Source organism: Bos mutus, chromosome 13 (genome assembly GCF_027580195.1).
Source record: "Bos mutus isolate GX-2022 chromosome 13, NWIPB_WYAK_1.1, whole genome shotgun sequence".
Classification (NCBI taxonomy): Eukaryota; Metazoa; Chordata; class Mammalia; order Artiodactyla; family Bovidae; genus Bos; species Bos mutus.
This window is the reverse complement of record NC_091629.1, coordinates 62,894,392-62,915,896: the sequence shown is the minus strand read 5'-3', so window position 1 is coordinate 62,915,896 and position 21,505 is coordinate 62,894,392. Positions and strand designations below refer to the sequence as shown.

At 36.8% G+C, this 21,505-nt stretch overlaps 1 protein-coding gene across 3 annotated transcripts in view; it reads left to right on the top strand.

Annotated features, from left to right (window-relative positions):
* The window catches only part of KIF5B (kinesin family member 5B), a 47,928-nt gene that overhangs the window by 22,985 nt on the left and 3,438 nt on the right, over positions 1-21,505 (top strand). Inside the window, exons 14-25 of one of the 3 annotated variants that reach the window (XM_070381874.1) lie at positions 3,484-3,690; positions 5,791-5,934; positions 12,720-12,905; positions 13,566-13,683; positions 14,412-14,473; positions 14,570-14,679; positions 15,714-15,815; positions 16,537-16,597; positions 16,707-16,778; positions 17,142-17,246; positions 18,321-18,537; positions 19,051-19,177. In XM_070381874.1, the coding sequence (XP_070237975.1) occupies positions 3,484-3,690; positions 5,791-5,934; positions 12,720-12,905; positions 13,566-13,683; positions 14,412-14,473; positions 14,570-14,679; positions 15,714-15,815; positions 16,537-16,597; positions 16,707-16,778; positions 17,142-17,246; positions 18,321-18,537; positions 19,051-19,177 (1,511 nt within the window). Of the gene's footprint in view, positions 1-3,483; positions 3,691-5,790; positions 5,935-12,716; positions 12,906-13,565; positions 13,684-14,411; positions 14,474-14,569; positions 14,680-15,713; positions 15,816-16,536; positions 16,598-16,706; positions 16,779-17,141; positions 17,247-18,320; positions 18,538-19,050; positions 19,202-21,505 lie in introns of all 3 variants that reach the window. The other 2 variants (XM_070381872.1, XM_005891933.3) reach the window with 2 other exon arrangements.

The window sequence follows — 21,505 nt, the reverse complement described above, 5'->3', positions numbered from 1 at the left end:
TTATTTCTGAATCACATTGGCTTTGTTTTTAGTAATTCATACTTTAGGGTATGACTTTTATCATAGAAATGAGAATGTCAGTGAATAAGATTATTTTTTCCTCTACCATTTCTACCCTCCCCTTACCTGTTTCTCATTTCTGTGATCTTCACTTTCATCTTGTTTCTTTCAAGTTCCTTCTCTCTAGTTTGTCATTTTGGACCCTCATTTTACCTTACTTCGCAGTCAGTTCAGTTCAGTCGCTCAGTCATGTCTGACTCTTTGCCACCCCATAAACTGCAGCATGCCAGGCCTCCCTGTCCATCACCAACTCCTGAAGTCTACCCAAAACCATGTCCATTGAGTCAGTGATGCCATCCAACCATCTCATCCTCTGTCGTCCCCTTTTCCTCCTGTCCTCAATCTTTCCCAGCATCAGGGTCTTTTCAAATCAGTCAGCTCTTTGCATCAGGTGGCCAAAGTATTGGAGTTTCAGCTTCAACATCAGTCCTTCCAATGAACACCCAGGACTGATCTCCTTTAGGATGAACTGGTTGGATCTCCTTCCAGTCCAAGGGACTCGCAAGAATCTTCTTCAGCACCACAGTTCAAAGCATCAATTCTTTGGCGCTCAGCTTTCTTCACAGTCCAACTCTCACATCCATACGTGACCGCTGGAAAAACCATAGCCTTGACTAGACGGACCTTTGTTGGCAAAGTAATGTCTCTGCTTTTGAATATGCTGTCTAGGTGGTCATAATTTTCCTTCCAAGGAGTAAGCGTCTTTTCATTTCATGGCTGCAGTCACCATCTGCAGGGATCTTGAAGCCCCAAAAAATAAAGTCTTGACACTGTTTCCACTGTTTCCCCATCTATTTGCCGTGAAGTGATGGGACTGGTTACCATGATCTTAGTTTTCTGAATGTTGAGCTTTAAGCCAGCTTTTTCACTCTCTTCTTTCACTTTCATCAAGAGGCTCTTTAGTTCTTCATTTTCTGCCATAAGGGTGGTGTCATCTGCATATCTGAGGTTATTGATATTTCTCCTGACAATCTTGATTCCAGCTTGTGCTTCTTCCAGCCCAGCATTTCTCATGATGTACTCTGCATATAAGTTAAATAAGTAGGGTGACAATATACAGCCTTGACGTACTCCTTTTCCTATTTGGAACCAGTCTGTTGTTCCATGTCCAGTTCTAACTGTTGCTTCCTGACCTGCATACAGGTTTCTTAAGAGGCAGGTCAGGTGGTCTGGTATTCCCATCTCTTTAAGTATTTTCCACAGTTGATTGTGATCCACACAGTCAAAGGCTTTGGCATAGTCATTAAAGCAGAAATAGATGTTTTTCTGGAACTCTCTTGCTTTTTGATGATCCAGTGAATGTTGGCAATTTGACCTCTAGTTCCTCTGCCTTTTCTAAAACCAGCTTGAACATCTGGAAGTTCATGGTTCACGTATTGCTGAAGCCTGGCTTGGAGAATTTTGAGCATTACTTTACTAGTATGTGAGATGAGTGTAGTTGTGTGGTACTTTGAGCATTCTTTGGCATTGCCTTTCTTTGGGATTGGAATGAAAACTGACCTTTTTCAGTCCTGTGGCCACTGCTGAGTTTTCCAAATTTGCTGACATACTGAGTGCAGCACTTTCACAGCATCATCTTTCAGGATTTGAAATAGCTAAAGTGGAATTCCATCACCTCCACTAGCTTTGTTCATCGTGTTGCTTCCTAAGGCCCACTTGACTTCACATTCCAGGATGTCTGGCTCTAGGTGAGTGTGAGTGATCACACCATTGTGGTTATCTGGGTCATGAAGCTCTTTTTTGTACAGTTCTTCTGTGTATTATTGCCACCTCTTCTTAATATCTTCTGCTTCTGTTAGGTCCATACCATTTCTGTCCTTTATCGAGCCCATCTTTGCATGAAATGTTCCCTTGGTATCTCTAATTTTCTTGAAGAGATCTCTAGTCTTTGCCATTCTGTTGTTTTCTTCTTATTTCTTTGCATTGATCGCTGAGGAAGGCTTTCTTACCTCTTCTTGCTATTCTTTGAAACTCTGCATTCAAATGGGAATATCTTTCCTTTTCACCTTTGCTTTTCATTTCTCTTCTTTTCACAGCTATTTGTAAGGCCTCCTCAGACAGCCATTTTGCTTTTTTTGCATTTCTTTTTCTTGGAGATGGTCTTGATTCCAGGCTCCTGTACAATGTCATGAACCTCCGTCCATAGTTCATCAGGCACTGTCTATCAGATCTAGTCCCTTAAATCTATTTCTCACTTCCACTGTATAATCTTAAGGGATTTGATTTAGGTCATACCTGAATGGTCTAGTGGTTTTCCCCAATTTCTTCAGTTTAAGAATGGGGGATAATTGAAAAGTGTTTCAGTTTTCAACCTTCAAACCTTTGTTTGAGGTTCGTTCTGGGGATCAGAGCAAAGACTTATAACTTCAGTAAGAGGTGTCTGAAAAGTGAAAGTGAAAGTCACTCAGTTGTGTCCAACTCTTTGCGACCCATAGACTATACAGTCCATGGAATTCTTGAGGCCTGAATACTGGGGTGGGTAGCCTTTCCCTTCTCCAGGGGATCTTCCTAACCCAGGGATCGAGCCCAAATCTCCTGAATTGCAGGCGGATTCTTTACCAGGTGAGCTACAAGGAAAGCCCAGGAGATGTCTACCGTCAGTCAAATTAATCCTGGTTGAATCATCATATTTGTTTCAACTCTACTAGCATTATTTCTCCAAGGGGCACTGGTATCATTTGCATAATTCTTCATTTATATTGTTCTGTCCATTTTACAGGACAGTTGGCATCCCTGGCTCCCACTTGTAAGTGGCATTAGCACTCTGCCCCATTAGAAAACTACAAATTCCAGATGCCCCTACTTCAAAGCAACTGACCCACATGTCTCAGTAGCCTCCTAAGAGTCTCTTGGCTTCTTCCAATTTAGGTTTTATTTGCTGATACCATGTTTTCCTCAGACATAGCTCAGATGCCACGCTCCTTTGCCCAAAGAAAACTTAAACTTTTAAAGCATCTACTGATTTCTTTCTTTTTTTGTGCACAGTTAGGATCCTTGTGTGTCTTTTTCTTTGTGTTAGTGTGCACCTAACAATAATTTTCCTATTCTAGCCGCCGCCTCCATGAATTCCCATCCAGAAATATCCGCTTTGCTTATACTACCAAGCACTTTGTCATGTCCTGTCTCCATTACGGCTCTAGCATTTCATTTTGTATTGCATTCGTTTGTGTATCTGTCTTCCACTAGATTCTTTCCATCTCCCACAGTGTTGAGCACAGAATGTGCACACAGTAGGTATTCAGTAAATCTGTTGAATGAATAAATGTTACCATGTATAGTAATGTCCACATTTCATCCCCTTTTTGGTTAGCAAGTAATAAAAGGTTGTTTTTGTTTTGTTTTGTTTTTAAACTTGTGTATTTTTTAAAAATCAGTTACTCAGTGTTCTTTGGATAAAATAGATACTTTTATTCCTTCCTACAGCTACTGGCATCTACCAGAAGAGATCAAGATAATATGCAGACTGAACTGAATCGCCTTCAGGCAGAAAATGATGCCTCTAAGGAAGAAGTAAAGGAAGTTTTACAAGCCTTGGAAGAACTTGCTGTCAACTATGATCAGAAGTCTCAAGAAGTTGAAGACAAAACTAAGGAATATGAATTACTTAGTGATGAGCTGAATCAGAAATCGGTAGGATACAGTTTTTTTTCTTAATACTTTGGTAAATTATTCTTAATTGGAAAGTTACCTGAGTAAATTATTTCTGTAAAAGCTTAAGACTGATAACATCGATTCTTCAAGAACTCAAGTGTCAACTTTATTTCCTCCCATATATGAAGCTTTAAGGTGGAGGAAAAGGGTTATTTTTTTAGTTTCTAAAGGTCTATTAATATGTAATTAAAGTGGTATTTTAATTGGCTACATATTGGCTACTCCAGATATTATTCTACTGTTAAAAGAAAAAAAAGTTGACTACTAGTTGCCCAGTAAAGTTATTAGCCAACTGTTCAAACTATGATTTTTAAAATGTGCACAAAAAGCAAACTAGCAGGATATATGACTTCACGTAACTTACATTTTGTTCACTGTTAAATTTCCAATACCTGAACCAGTGTCTTCTAGGACAGTGTAATAGCTTCATCATGGTTCCCCAGGAAATGAGGATTTTTGTTTTCATCACTGTAAGGCAAGAGTCCCTGCCCTCTGGCAGTGATGCCAGAAATAGTATACAACTGTGACTGCTTCTGCGATATTTTGAGCATCACCATGGATGAGCTCTCATTTTCTTAAAGTTTTGTTGTTAATGCTGGCTTCTTGTTTAGAAATCATATTTAAAGTTGGACATAGGATCAGTGCTCACCAGTTGTTTCCCATCACATCAAGCGTTTAAAGGACAGCAGTCAGTGCTACGAAATGACATTTTTGAAAGCCTTTCTGCTCCTGGAGAAGTTCCTTTTCCCTTTTTGATCTCCCAAGTTACATTTAGCTTGAAGTTATAATTAATACCATGGAAATCAAAATACCTTTATAACTCTTAACTGAGTTGCATTACTAGCAAACCTAATTTCTGTTTGAACAAATGATAGGAGTTTCCTAAAACTCTGTAAACTGTAAGTTGGTCCTTAACCACTGACTTCAGCCTTTATGACTGTTCTGTTTGTGTCCCAGTTTCTATATGAGCACTGTATTGGTAAGGAATTAGAAACCCCTAAAGTGGTCTGCATCTTTTTATATACTTAAGAGTATTGCTGTTCAGTTGTTAGAAGTATTGTCTGGTAATTTGGACTTGGTAGTATATTGTAGATCACACTGAGTGAACTCACAATCTGCTGGTTTTCAGACACTTAAGGAAATGACCAGAAGAAATGAGCAGCTGAAACAATGGTATCTTTACTAAAAGATACTGATTAAAAGTCAACAACTTGCATTAAAAATACAGTATATGATCTGTGACACAACTAACAGTTTTAAAGCAGACAGGTTCAGTTGAATTTTCAAAATTGTGGTGACTTTGTTGCTGGTAAGCCAGCTATTATTTTAAATTTATAATTATAGTAATTCATATAGTAATGCTACTTCATTGTCTCCTGGATAATTGCATGTATCATAGTACAAAAGTAGTAGTAATTATCAGGTGAATTCTTCTCAGAAACTAAATACTATATAAAAAGCAGATAAAGCTTAATCAGCCATCTAGAAGACTTATCAGTTCCATACTAACATATATTTCCCCAGACTGTTTCCAAAGGTAATAAATGAAAATAAAATCTAGTTAATTTGAAAGTTTTCCATTTCTAGGTAGAAAACATCCAATCTCAAAAATTAGTGAAGTAATACAAACTGTCTGCTCTTGATGGAGCTACAATATGGCTACTTTGCATGGTCCTCTTAGGCCTAAAATACATTTTAAATTGGAGCTGAGAGCTAGCCCAGAACTCAGTAGAGAATTCAAGAAAATGAAAGCAGAAAATAATGGTTTTGTGAGTACTGAATGAAAGTGAAAATGAAGTCGCTCAGTTGTGTCCGACTCTTTGCAACCCCATGGACTGCAGCCTACCAGGCTCCTCCGTCCATGGGATTCTCCAGGCAAGAATACTGGAGTGGGGTGCCATTTCCTTCTCCAGGGGATCTTCCCTACCCAGGGATCGAACCCAGGTCTCCCGCATTGCAGGCAGACGCTTTAACCTCTGAGCCACCAGGGAAGGTGACTGAATGAAAATACCTGTCAATATTTGAGTTGATCTTTCATTTAATAGATTTCACTGTACCTTTTGTGTTTTGTTCTATTAGGCAAGTTTAGCAAGTATAGATGCTGAGCTTCAGAAACTTAAGGAAATGACCAACCACCAGAAAAAAAGAGCGGCAGAGATGATGGCATCTTTACTAAAAGACCTGGCAGAAATTGGAATTGCTGTGGGAAACAATGATGTAAAGGTAATTGTAACTACCTGAGAGTAAGCATGATTATCTGTATAGAGCTCACGCTTTCATTTTTCACAAAGCTCTTTTCATGCCTGTCATCTCCTCCTCCAAGACCCATCTGTAGTAGAGGGTATTAGCTTCATTTTAAATAGATGAGGAAGAGGGAGAGGATGAAGGGTCCTCAAGGAGACATGCTCAGTCAGTAGCATTTGTCTGGACTACATGTTTAGTTTTCTTCTCTATGTAAAGAATTTTGCACTTAGAAATTATTGTTAATAAATTACTACACAGAAAGTGTGTAATTGAAACAATAGCTCCAGGAGTAGACTGTAAGTAAATTAGCTTCTGATTGCTGTAAGTGTTTAAAAAGATAAAAGGTGAGCACTGCTAATTAATTCTTTATATTTGGAAATTTTTTAAACATACAGTAGTAAACAGGACAATACTGTGAACCTCAGAGTTAATCAGTTATCAAAATTTTGTTACATTTTTTCTTTTTTAATAATCTTTTTCAGGGTGCGGATACTTAGTTATATAGCACTAGTGTGTAGTTAAAAAAAAATTGCAACCTGGTAGATTTTAAAACTTAGATCAAAAATACAAGCTAGACTCTTAACTGAAAAAACATGCACATAACATGAAAGGTTTGTATGTTGCAGTAGATATTTGTATGGACTTCCTTTTTTTAAATTAAAGTCTAATTATAGTGACAAGGAGAGCAAATTTATACTTGAGTTTGTAGTGAAAGCCAGCTAAGCAGCCCTGTTTAAGAGCTGGAAATGAAATAAAAGCTTTCACTGTGGAGCACACTTTCCTTCTGTTGTTATTCCAAACTATTGTTTGTTGATGGAGGCAAGGATTCATTCTCATAATTATGTCGTTTCTTAATGCTGGCTCACCTGATCAGAACAGAAATGCATTGTTAAACATTGAATGATGTGACTTGCTCTTTCTTCACTGTCAGTCTGAACATCCTGCCCTGTCCTGTTTGTGGTGAAGTATGTGAGATTGATTACGTTCTGTTGGAATCTTCCAGTATAAAAAAAGTAGATTTCCTTCATATTCTGAACACTGCAAACATGTTCAAATTTTTCTTTGTAAATTTGTGCCTTGTTTTTAGAAAAATCCATCCATTTCATTGAAGAAGAAAATGACAACCCACTCCAGTATTCTTGCCTGGAGAATTCCATGGACAGAGGAGTCTGTCAGGCTACAGTCCATGGCGTCACAAAGAGTCGGACATGACTGAGCAGCTAACGCTTTTCACTTTTTTCATCCATTTCATGTTCAAATAATTTAGTAAGTGAAAAAGTGGTAAAGGTAGAGAAAATAAAGAGTAAGACTGGCTTATGTCTTATGGCAGAGCCAGTGATAACCAGACATCTAAACCGCTTTTGTCACTAAACCATTGCAGTATTTTGAAAACAAGTCAGACTTGCAGATAGGTTCTTTTAAAAGAAAAAATGGATCCTCAATTTTCTTGTGTTTTGCATGTAATTCTTTTCCTGTTAAACATCATCAGTAAGTGCTGCTTGAGTTCTCCTTGTTTTACATTATGTTTCACTCTTTGTGTTATACAAGTCTCTGGATTTTGATGAATGCATAATATAGATTCACCATTGCAGTATCAGAATCATTTCATGGTCCTAACAAGTTGCTTGTGCTTTATCTGCTCATCCCTCTCCCTTGAATCACTAGCAAACATTGATCTTTTTAACTGTCTCTAGTTGTGCCATTTCCAGAATGTCATATAAGTGGAATCATACAGTATTAGCTGTTTCAGACTGGCTTCTTTTACTTCAGTTCAGTCTCTCAGTCGTGTCCCGCTCTTTGCGACCCCATGAATTGCAGCATGCCAGGTCTCCCTGTCCATCACCAACTCCTGGAGTTCACTTAAACTCATGTCCATCAAGTTGGTGATGCCATCCAGCCATCTCATCCTCTGTCATCCCCTTCTCCTCCTGCCCCCAATCCCTCCCAGCATCAGTGTTTTCCAGTGAGTCAACTCTTCACATGAGGTGGCCAAAGTACTAGAGTTGCAGCTTTAACATCATTCCTTCCAAAGAACACCCAGGACCGATCTCCTTTAGAATGGACTGGTTGGATCTCCTTGCAGTCCAAGGGACTCTCAAGCGTCTTCTCCAACACCACAGGTCAAAAACATCAATTCTTCAGCACTCAGCCTTCTTCACAGTCCAACTCTCACATCTATACATGACCACTGGAAAAACCATAGCCTTGATTAGATGGACCTTTGTTAGCAAAGTAATGTCTCTGCTTTTGAATATGCTATCTAGGTTGGTCATAACTTTCCTTCCAAGGAGTAAGCGTCTTTTAACTTCATGGCTGCAATCACCATCTGCAGTGATTTTGGAGCCCTAAAAAATAAAGTCTGACACTGTTTCCACTGTTTCCCCATCTATTTCCTATGAAGTGATGGGACCAGATGCCATGATCTTCGTTTTCTGTATGTTGAGCTTTAAGCCAGCTTTTTCACTCTCCTCTTTCACTTTCATCAAGAGGTTTTTTAGTTCCTCTTCACTTTGTGCCATAAGGGTGGTATCAATTGCATATCTGAGGTTATTGATATTTCTCCTGGCAATCTTGATTCCAGCTTGTGCTTCTTCCAGCCCAGCGTTTCTCATGATGTACTCTGCATAGAAGTTAAATAAGCAGGGTGACAATATACAGCCTTGACGTACTCCTTTTCCTATTTGGAACCAGTCTGTTGTTCCATGTCCAGTTCTAACTGTTGCTTCCTGACCTGCATATAGATTTCTCAAGAGGCAGGTCAGGTGGTCTGGTATTCCCATCTCTTTCAGAATTTTCCACAGTTTATTGTGATCCACATTTAAGGTTTTTCCATGCCATCTTTTAGCTTGATAGCTCATTTCATTTTTGTATGTAAAAGAAAGTGAAAGTGTTAGTTGCTCAGTCATGTCTGACTCTTTCCGATCCCATGGACTGTAGCCTGCCAGGCTCTGTCCACGGAATTCTCCAGACAAGAATACTGGAATGCATTGTCATTCCCTTCTCCCGGGGATCTTCCAGACCCAGGGATTGAACCTGGTGTCCTGCATTGCAGGCAGATTCTTTACCATTTGAGCCACCAGGGAAGCCCTTTTGTATGTAGGTAGGTACCTGTTGAAGGCCACTTTGGTTACTTCCAGTTTAAAGCTGCTGTAAACAGACATTCATGTGCAGGTTTTTCTGAGTACATAAGTTTTTGATTCGATGGGTTAAAATAACTAAGAGCATGATTGCTAGATCATAGGTTAAGACTATATTAACTTAGTAAGAAACTCCCAAACTGTGTTCGAAATTGGCTTATAGCATTTTTTGCTCCCACCAGCAATAAAATGAAAGTTCTATTAATTCACATCCTCACCAGTATTTGATGTCATCATTTTTTTGGTTTGAGTCTTTTTAATAGATATGTGACATTATCACACAGTTTTGGTGTTTTTGTTTTTAATTGAAGGATAATTGCTTTACAGTATTGTGTTGGTGTCTGCTATACATAAACATGAATCAGTCATAGCACACTGTTGTTTAATTTGCGTTTTGGACTCTTTATTTTCTTACCTTGAATTTTAAGAGTTCTGTTTGTGTGTTTTGAATAATAGTCCTTCATTAGGTTTGTGTTTTGCAGATATTTCTCCCAGTCTGGCTATCTTTTTAATGAAGTCTAGCTTGCCATTCTTTTTCTTCATGGATTGTGGTTTTGGTGTTACACTTTAAAACCTCATCTCCAAACCCACAGTCACCTAGATTTTCTCATTTGTTATCTTCTAGAAGTTTTTTGATTTTGAATTTACATTTAGGTATATGATCCATTGGGAGTTCATTTTTTTCTATGAGGTATTTACATGTGGATGACTAGTTTTTCCAGCAGTTTAATAAAAAGACTGTCCATTTTCCATTGAATTCCCTTTGTCCTCTGTCAGAGATTATTTGACTGTATTTGTGTATGCTATTCCTAGGCTTTCGATTCTTTTCTAATAACCTATTTGTTCTTTTGTCAGTACCATATCATCTTAACTGGAGGGTTAGTAAGTCTTGAAGTTAGGTAGTGTTAGCCTTCAACTTTGTTGTTCCTCAGTATTATGTTGGCTGTTCCTTTTAAGTGATAATATGAATGACATCAGAAAGAGAGGTTTTTAGTTTCAGATTCCCTTGTTTCCTTGTTTTGCTAATATATTGGAAAGTGATTGACTTTTGTGTAAGTTAATCTTGTATCCTGTAATGTTGCTATAATGGCTTTAAACAGTCATGTCATCTGCACACAAAGACAAGTTTACTTGTTTCTTCTCAAGCTCCTTATTTTTAATTTGAAGTATAGTTGATTTACAATATTGTGTTAATTTCTCCTGTAAACCAGGGTGATTGATTTATACATAGATACACATTCTTTTTCATACACTTTTTCCATTATGATTTAGCACAGAATATTTAAGATATATCCCTGTGCTATACAGTAGGACCTTGTTGTTTATCCAGTCTATATATACTAGTTTGCATCTGCTAATCCCAACCTCCCACTCTCTCCTTCCTCCCTCCTCCCCCCACCCGCCCCACCCCCTCACCCATTCCCCACTGCCCCTTGACAAATACTAGGTGATGCCCATAAGTGGGACTGACTGCTGGATCATATGGTAATTCTATTTTTAGTTTATTTTGAGAAACCTCCATAGTGTTCTCCATAGTGGCTGCAGCAGTTTACATTCTCACCAGCAGCGTAGGAGGGTTCCCTTTTCTCCACACCCCCTCCAGCATTTGTTATTTGTAGACTTTTTAATGTAGGCCGTTCTGACCAATGTTAGGTGGTACCTCATTGTATTTTTGATTTGCATTTCTCTAATATTTAGTAGTATTAAGCATCTTTTCATGTGCCTTTTGGCCATCTGTATTTCCTCTTTGGAGAAATGTCTGTTTAAGTCTTCTGCCTCTTATGGGGGGTGAGGTGTTTTGTTGTTGAGTTGTATGAGCTGTTTGTATATTTTGGAAATTAAGCCCTTGATGGTCTCATCATTTGCAAATATTTTCTGCCATTCTGTAGGTTGTCTTTTTGTTTTGATTATGGTTTCCTTTTCTTTGCAAAAGCTTGTAAGTTTGATTAGGTCCCATTTGTTTGCTTTTGCTTTCTGCTGCCTTGGGATACTGAACTTAAGAAAACATTGCTATGATTTGTCAGAGAATATTTTGCCTATTATCTCTTCTAGTTTTATGGTGTCATGTCTAATGTTTAAGTCTTTAAGCCCTTTTGAGTTTATTTTTGTGCATGGTGTGAAGGAGTGTCTTAACTTCATTGATTCATCTGGCTGTCCAACTTTCTCAACACCATTTGCTAAAAGACTTTTTCCCATTATATGTTCTTATCATCTTTGTCAGAGGTTAATTGTCCATAGGTGTGGGTTTATTTCTGGGTTCTCTGTGCCAGTATCATGCTTTTTTGCTGACTATAGCTTTGTAGTATTATCTGAAGTCTGGGAGGGTTATACCTCCTGCTTTTTCCTTAGGATTGCTTTGGCAATTCTAGATCTTATGGTTTCATATAAATTTTAGGATTATTTAGTTCTGTGATGAATGTCATGGGTAATTTGATAGTAATCCCATTAAATCTATAGCTTGCTCTGGGTAATATGGCCATTTTAACAATATTAATTCTTCCAGTTCAAGAACATGGAATATCTTTCCATTTCTTTGAATAAACATCAGTTTCCTTTATTAATGTTTTGTAGTTTTCAGCATGTAAGTCTTTTGCCTACATGGTTCAGGTTTATTCCTGTTTTATATGTTTATTTATATGATTTTAAAGGATACTGGGGTTTTTTACATTGCCTTTCTGATATTTTATTATTAATGTAAAGAAATGCAACCAGTTTCTATATGTTAATTTGTATCCTGCTACCTTGCTAAATTCATTTTATCAATTTTAGTTTTTGTGTGGATTCTTTAGGGTTTTCTATATATAGTATATTATCTACATATGATAATTTTACCTGTTTCAGTTCGGATATCTTTTATTTCTTTTTCTTGTCTGGTTGATGTGGTTAGAACTTCCAGTACTATATTGAATAGAATTGGTGAGGGTAGGCATCCTTGTCTTGTTCCAGATGTTAGTGGGAGGGTCAAGCTGTTTTTTTGTGTTTTATTTTTATGTTTTTGGGTTTGGGGAATTTCTTTGGTCATACTGTGTGGCTTGTGGGATCTTAGTTCCCCAACCAGGGATTGAACCCGGGCTCCAGCAGTGAAAGTAAGTCCTAACCACTCAACCACTGGGGAATTTACCTGAGCTCCTTATTTTTTGACACTGAATATTGTACTGGAATTTTGTAATGAAACTCATGAAGGTTACTAAGGAATGTGCACTGACCACAGTTCCTCCTTAGTGAACTTAAAAATCATTCTTTTCCAGCCACCTAAACATCATTATTTGTTAAGTTTTGAACTGGACTTACACATAAACAGTAAATTTACTGAGCGCCTTTGAGGAGGAAATCCACAAATTGAAAGAGGCAGAGTTCATTAGTTTTGTTTGTTTATATGTTATATTTTTTTCCCTGTAGGCATGTGTTAACATTAAGTTTAGAAGGTAAGGAAGGCAAAAATTAAGCTCTCCTTTACTTACCCTTTAGTAAAAACAATATTTAATAAAAGTTCCAAACTTCCTACAAATGTTGAATAATATTAAAAGTATTTAATTTTGTTTAAGATTTTAGAACCTAACTGGGTAAACACACACACAAAAAACCTTTTTTTATCTTTCATTTCTGTTTCTCCTTTTCTCACAGCAGCCTGAGGGAACTGGCATGATAGATGAAGAATTCACTGTTGCAAGGCTCTACATTAGCAAAATGAAGTCAGAAGTAAAAACCATGGTAAAACGCTGCAAACAGTTAGAAAGCACACAAACTGAGAGCAACAAAAAAATGGAAGAAAATGAAAAGGAGTTGGCAGCATGCCAGCTTCGTATCTCTCAGGTATGTGTTACAGAACAGACCTTCCTCATTTTTTTGAACAACCACATAATAAATTTTATTTATTGTTAAAGTTGTAAGAAAAATGACCTTTTGTAGGTTATTTTGAGTAACAACATTAAGCAGTTAATTCAGCTACTTTTTCCTACTCTAGCTGCAGTGTGATAACATGAATGATTTAACTGGGTTATACTTGGTGACATGTATATGTTAAGTAAAGGAATTTACTAGAAAGCTGTGACTGATGACTATTGAATCTGGAATAATTCTAGCATAAGCAAAACTGCAGGGCCAGTTATATGGCTTTGCCAACTAAATGGATGAGACCATTCAGCAGGATAGGAATTGGAGGAGAAAGGTAGAGGTTAATGTTAGTTGGAGATAACAGTAAGAATATTACTTCATAAATCAGCCTTTAAAGTGCCTTGTTTTGTAAGTGTTAGAAACTGCACAGATGACCATTTCATTGATTAAATTCTTCATCTTTATAAAAACTTGCCCCTGAACATTTTGGTCTTAAGTATCTTGTTCTGTAAGTTTATTTTATGTTTAATATAGTGATAAATCTTGCTTACTCTCAAATATTCTGAACAACTGAGTGTGTATGAGAGGTTTGCCTCCATTCATTGGCTCCACTTCATAACAGTTTATTTTCCTCAAAAGCATGAAGCCAAAATCAAATCATTGACTGAGTATCTTCAAAATGTGGAGCAAAAGAAAAGACAGCTGGAGGAGTCTGTTGATTCCCTCAGTGAAGAGCTAGTTCAGCTTCGAGCACAAGGTACTCTCTTCCAGTTATTCGTGAGTGATACCTATGTTATTAACTGTAACTGACTCCAGTATGATTGTAGTAAACATTGACACTGATGGGGAATACACTAGTAGGAATACAGACCAATTGGAATAGTAAATATTACATTTTAGTGTGGCTTTGAAATTGTTTTTGAATATGGAAGTGACCAATCTAGGAATTTGTAAGTTGTGTGTGTGTGTGTGCATGCATGTGTGCATGTGCCATGTGCACCTGTCCTGACACAGGGGACTTAGAAAGCTGTCTTGTTTCCCTACACACACTAGCCCATCTATTCCAGAATTTGGCCAAAAAAATAAAGGAAACCATAATATCAATACAAAGAATATAACTACGGTCACTAATTAGTATGTACTGAGTAAAATTTACTATGTAGCATTTGGGTAATTTAAAGTCAAGTACTGTTAAGGAAAGTTGTTTAGTCAGTCAATCATGTCTGACTCTTCTGTGACTCTAGCTTGCCAAGCTCCTCTGTCCATGGGATTTTCCAGGCAAGAATACTAGAGTGGGTTGCCATTTCCTTCTCCAAGGGATCTTGCCCACCCAGGGATCGAACCCACGTCTCCTGTGTTGACAGGAGGATTCTTTACCACTGAGCCACTAGAGAAAGCCCATTAAGGAACCTAGCCTCATAAAACCCATTTGCCCCTTGGTTTGTATCAAGAACTCTCTTCTGTTTTCTCTTCCCACCCAAACAGAGAAAGTGCATGAAATGGAAAAGGAGCACTTGAATAAGGTTCAGACGGCAAATGAAGTTAAGGTAAGTTTGATGTAACATTGGACTCTAATGGCTTTAATTCATCATTATTAATCATGATTAATCTGACTTAAAATCCTCTTTCCCCAATTATTTTAGCAAGCTGTTGAACAGCAGATCCAAAGCCATAGAGAAACTCATCAAAAACAAATTAGTAGTTTGAGAGATGAAGTCGAGGCAAAAGAAAAACTTATTACTGATCTTCAAGAGTAAGTGTGTTTTCCTTTCTTCTGAGGTAGTAGAAACTAACTTGGAAAGACTTGCCTGTTTAGACAGGAGGACATAAAAGGTCACTGGTGGGTAATATATCCTTATTTTTAATGTTTCTAACCTGCATTTTTCTTTGAAACAATTTTTGACTTGAAAATAAAGAATCTTCATTTGTGAGAACTTCTAGTTCCAGTGGAAGTTTTTGAAAATTTTTCTTAGGTCTTTTGATGTAGATATTCAGTAAAAAAAATATTGCCCAACTTTAACCGTTATTTCAGATACACATCACTGTCTTCTCCAGATCCTTTCCTTAATGTTTTTAAAAAATAATTATTTATTTTAGCCTGCATTGGCTCTTGTTTGGGGCATGCAGGCCTCTCTAATTGTGGTGCATGGCTCTAGGGAGTCTGGGCTCTGTCGTTTGTAGCACTCAGGGTCTCTAGTTGAGGCATGAGAGCTCAGTTGCCCCATAGCATATGGGATCTTAGTTCCCCAACCAAGGATTGAACCCAAGTTCCTGCATTGCAAGGTGGATTCTTAACCACTGGACCAGCAGGGAATTCCTGAGAAAAACTTTATGAAAACTGTGTGTTTTAAAAATGTTTCTTTTAATAGAAGTGGTTGTCTTAGTTTTTCTAGAACATACTTTTCTTACTTCCACAGCCATACACATATAGCATAGAATTGATAGAAATTTGAGGTCTTTGACCAAATCATGATTTGAGTAGGAGGCAAAGGAGAGTAACAAAAAATGATGACAAAGCTTGGGACATGGAACTTTTTGTTAATGGATTTAGGGAAAGAATTCAGGAGAATGAAACATACGAAATCAAGATATGGTTTTAAACCAAACTGAAAAATATCATATGGCTGAATGTGGCCAGATCCTCTTTCTGCCTCTGTGGACGGCAGCCTAAAGAGGAGGCCTGGTGTATGTGAATGGTGAGACTACAGAATTTAAGACTTTGAAAATTTTTAATTACAGCATTCAGAAAATGATTTTGATCTTGCGAGGTGTTTTTTATTTTGTCAGCCAAAACCAGAAAATGATGTTAGAGCAAGAACGCCTGAGAGTAGAACATGAAAAGTTGAAAGCTACAGATCAGGAAAAGAGCAGAAAACTACATGAACTTACGTGAGTAGATGTTTTGATTCAAGTTTAAAAATAAAAAACTAAGTTAGAGAATTGCAGGCATTGCTCTCAGTTATATTCAGTGGATAAATGTTTCACTTTGTGTAGGCGAAGGGGTGTTTTTCTTAAACACTCTTGAGTTGGTTTGATTTATACCTAAAAACATGCAATACATTCTTGTACTTTAATGAAAGCAAGGTCTTATATTTCGCTGATAATTAAGATTCAGATTAATTACTACAAGATCCATCATAAAAATAAACCGAAAGCGTGACATTTAGAAGTTTAGATTTCAGGATCTGCCACAAAATCTGTTTTTGTCAGATTTGATCTTGCATAAAAACACTTTTTTTTTTGTCTTCAGTAATTTATAATCTGTAATTTTCCTTTAGTCAGAGTTGTTTCTGATATGCTATATGATAATACATATTCTAAAATTTAGAAAGAACCACTGCTTATGCCACATATTCTTTCATCTCTCCCATTGCTGTGACAGTTCTTTCCTGATAACCTATAGATTTTAGAAGATTATAAGGCATATAGAAATTTCTTTGAAAGGATAAACATTGGTAAATTTTTTCAAAATAAGATCTTTTTCGTATATGAATTTAAGCATTGATCCTGTCAGATAAAAATATTTGATTGAATACTTGTGCTAAATAAAACGAATTTACGGACTCAAAAGCGCATATTTACTGTATTTGTATATTCTCCTACTGTTCAGGGTTATGCAAGATAGACGAGAACAAGCAAGACAAGACTTGAAAGGTTTGGAAGAGACAGTGGTAAGAAAAACTTGGAAATAAATAGGATTGGGGAATATTAATGGATTCTTCCCCTGGTTTTAGTAAATTTGAAGACCAGCTTCTAAAAATACTGCTTTCTTAATTCAAGGCAAAGGAACTTCAGACTTTACACAACCTGCGGAAGCTCTTTGTTCAGGACCTGGCCACCAGGGTTAAAAAGGTAATAAAATAATACCAGGGTGGATATTTATGTAGTAGTGCTTGTTGTTTTTGTTGTTCATCGCTAAGTCATGTCTGACTCTTTGCAACACCATGGACTGCAGCACACCTTAAAGCTCCTCTGACCTCCTCTGTCTCCCGGAGTTTGCTCACAGTCATGTCCGTTGAGCCAGTGATGCTATCTAACCATCACGTCCTCGGCCACCCCCTCCCTTCTCCTTTCGCCTTACAGTAGTGCTTTCTGTGTCTAATTGTATTCACAAGTGAGATAACTTTACATTGTCGCAACAGCTTTGGTAGTAAACTTAGACCTTTTATTTGATCCAGTAATACTTTTTCATAGCATTGATTGATCTTTTTCTAGAGTGCTGAGATTGATTCAGATGACACTGGAGGCAGTGCTGCTCAGAAGCAGAAAATCTCCTTTCTTGAAAATAATCTGGAACAACTCACCAAAGTCCACAAACAGGTAATAAAGAGTCTATTCCAATGTCACTGCAATAAAAACTGAGAAGTAACAAGCATTTGAATCTTAAGAGTCCTAAGGATTTTCATACCTTGAGCCATTCTGTTACTGTGTCATGCAATTATATAAATAAACCACTAGTGATTTTTACATTAGTTACTATTTTTAACAGCCTTTTATCAAGAGGCCAGTGGAAAGATGGGTTGTTATTTTCTTTGTAGGGCTTCAGGTCTGTCAGTTTCCTTAATTTATTCATGGTCATTTTTAAATCTCTGGGAGACAAGTCTTTAAGTTAAAATGCCGTTGTTGTTGTTTTTTGGGGGGAGGGGGGTCTTCATACATTTAATACCTCAGAGTGTGAAATATATAAAATAACAAGGTAGTTCATTTTTTTTTTTTTGTAAAGTAGGGACTTCCCTGGCAGTCCAGTGGTTAGGACTCTACATTTCCATTATGGGGGTCCAGATTCTATCCCTGGTCAGGGAACCTAAGATCCTGCAAGCTATGCAGTGTGGCCAAAAAAAAAAAAAGAGGAATACTTACTGTGGGGTTTGTTTGTTTTGTTTACTTTTTTCTTTTATTAAGGCTTGATAACATGATTCATTTACTTAGTTTTTAAGCTCCTTGGCATACTTGTATGTCTTTGTTACTGTAAACCTGGTGTTTGCACTAGAGTGAGATTCAGGAAATTTTAGCCTTTCTTTCAGCACTTATTAAGGACTTGTTAAGTTTACGTTTACTTGTGGATCTTACTGTATCTAAAAGGATTTTCATGTCCACCAGATGAGTCTCTTGATGAAGAGACCTAATGCTATGTTATAACGTATTGTTATGGGGGAAGAACAGTCTCACCAGCCCCTCAATATTGAATGAAATTATATTTGGGGGGAGACATATGAGTATATTTATAGATACATGTATTATTTGCATGTTGCTGCCTAAATTAAACTAGCTGTGGGAAAACCTTAACATAAAATGTAGTGTGTTTTTTTTTTTTCCAAGAGAAGTTACAAAATGTTTATATTTTTTCAAATAATCAGTAAAGCCAGAATCCTTATTTTCTGTATCTACTTTTAGCTGGTGCGTGATAATGCAGATCTTCGCTGTGAGCTCCCTAAGCTGGAAAAGCGACTCAGAGCTACAGCTGAGAGGGTGAAAGCTTTGGAGTCTGCGCTGAAAGAAGCCAAAGAAAATGCATCTCGCGATCGCAAACGCTATCAGCAGGAAGTAGATCGTATAAAGGAAGCAGTCAGATCAAAGAATATGGCCAGAAGAGGACATTCTGCACAGATTGGTTAGTAGGACACAATAAAACCATGAAGCTTTGCTTTGGTTTAAATATTTTTATTTACTGGAGAATGTAGTCTGATTTGTCATATGGTATTTGTTACATTTTCTAGTTTACCAGAGGGTGGCACTGTTGGGAATGACGAGCGTTGAGGCATAGCCACCTTAGCAGGGGAAGGAGCTAAGTCAGAACTAGATGAGCAAGACTGGTCAGGTTTAGAGAAACTAAGAAGAGCACTGTTATTAAAGCAAGAAGAGACTTGAAAGAAAATGTCATCCAGTATCTTGTGCTTTACTTGTAAAGCAGTGATACAGGAATAAGGTTTTAAAAAAGTTATTAAATTTAACCTTTCAACAAGATTTTTAAGGATTGTATAGGTCCTCGACAAAAGGATGTAACTGAAAAGAAAAAGAGAGATGGAAGGATTTGCTGAGAAACAAAAAGCCAAAGAAAAAACCTTTGGGAATGTGTTGTAAATAAAGAGAAGAGACTAAAGTAAGCATTTGTTTTTCATACTAGCTAAACCTATTCGTCCCGGGCAACATCCAGCAGCTTCTCCAACTCATCCAAGTGCGATTCGTGGAGGAGGTGCATTTGTTCAGAACAGCCAGCCGGTGGCTGTGCGAGGTGGAGGAGGCAAGCAGGTGTAAGCTCCCCACGACACCCGCGGGTTTGTGAGCTCTCTCTGGCTTTTGAATCACAGCTGTCCTTGGGAGGTGTTCAGCAACTGGTGGTTAAATACTTTTTTGGATTCTAACATTAGTAGCATGTTTTCTTTTTATATATGGGATTCTGAAAGTAACTTACCATGGTTTCCTTTAGAGTTTTTTCATAATTCAGATCATAGTATCTGCATATTCAAATTTGTGTTCTTAATGTTGTTAACCTAATACTGGGTCATTTTTTTAAAGCTCTTACTTAACTGTTGTATTATCTAGTGTAAATACCATGGTTTTGTGGCTATTTTACTGGATATTTAATTATGTTAATTTTTTCATACTTGAAATTTTCCAGTGTTGAAATTTTCATGTATGAAATTTGAAGTAATGAAACATCTTTTTATACCTCCTTTCAGATTATTTCCAGAAGATTCCCATAAGTGGAATCACAAGAAAGTGAACATTTGTAAGATTCTTGACACATACTAACTAACACACTGCTATTCCCAATGACTGTGCTAAATTGTATCCTCGCCAAGGACACTGTCTATTTTGCTGCATCTTTGCCAGTATTAATAGTTTTTAAATGTCCAGTTTAATAGGCTGGAATAAGCATCTCATTGATTTAGGAATGCATTTGAATTTTTCATATATTTATTGGCCCATTTATATACTTTTTTTTTTTCTGTGGCCTTTGCCATTTTACTCTTGTGAGTGGTTTTTCTGACTGATTTATGAGTTCTTGTTTCTTTGTAAATACAAGTAATAGCTGCACCCTGTCAAAGAATAGACAGTTATCACAAAGCAAGAAAATAAATATCATCTGGAAATAGCACCCAATATATATATCCTTCTGGAACTTTCTTTAAATATTATAACTTTTAAATTGGGAAGGTTAAAATGTAAATAACTGTGACACACTACCAGTATACTATGCTGTTCTGAATATGCTGATAGCCTGCTTTTTTAACTTGGCAATATATTGTGAACATTTTCTTAATACAACATGGCTAATTATAGCTGCCTATTATTTTATCAGATTTAATTCTTAGCAAGTCCCAAGTGTGTAGGTGGTTTGGAAACTAAGGAAACTAAAAAATACAGTATAATTATGAGATAGTTAACTGGTTTGTTTCTGACAAACACTAAAGTTGTTTTATTTTAATCTTCCTTGTTTTTATGTTGTCATTTTTGCATAACATTGGCTTGCAATTTGAGTAGAATATTAAGCAGTATTCTGGAGAATTCACATTTCCATAAATTTAATACAATTTTTTGTCCACATACTAGAGGTTTCAAAAGAGAGTGACACTGTGAAAGAGTTAATGGATATTGGAGTCCACCTAAGTTTGAATTCTGATTTTTTTACTTTTATGAACTTTAACAAGTTACTTTTTTAACAGTTGATTTCTTTTTTGTTTTCACTCCTTTTTAAAAATTCTTAGGCATAAAAGTAAATTATGAAGTTTATGACCCATTTAATGTATCTCTGAAATAGAACATTTTTCTATATACCTCAACATTATCACAATTGACAAAATATTTTTAATATTATATCAATCCATATTTGGAATTTTCTGATTACTTATGATTTTTAAATCTTTTACAGCTGGTTTATCTAAACCAGGGAATAATCCAGAACCCATGTTTACATTAGGTTATTTGCCTTAAGTCTTGAATCTAGAATAACATCCCACCCTCTTTTTTTGTTTTTTATGACATTGACTTACTAAATAGAAAAGGCCAGTCTTCTGGAGCGTAGGCCACCTCTGGTGTGTTTGGTTGTTTCTGGATGCAGCTGCTGTGTTCCTCTGTTCCCTGTTTATTAAAAGCATTTATTGAATTCTTGTGCACATTTTTACAGGATTACATTGTAGGTGTTATGTGTTTAATATTGTGTCACATCAGCAGACATTACAGTGGTTTTTCTGCCCCCGTTTTTTCCCCTTTGGATTAATGACTTGTTGAGCCTCTTTATTAATAAAATGAAAGTCGTTCTTGAGAATTATACAAGTTAAGGCATCACTACCTAGTACAGAGCAGATGCTGAGGAGGTGCAAGCTGCCTTTTCTGAAATAGAAGGTGGGCAAAAGAATTTTCAAAGGATAAATATAAATCAGGTAAAAGTTTATCTGTTTTGGATATTGTTGTCACATTAAAATTCACATGTGAACTTTGAACTCCTGTCTCATTTGCAGAGAGCATAGTCCATGACCTTTGTTAAGTAAAATAGGTTTTAGCAGCAGATTGCTGATTCAGTGTAATGAAAGCACTTGAGGGAATTGGCTAACCTAGGTAACACAGGTTTTCAAGAC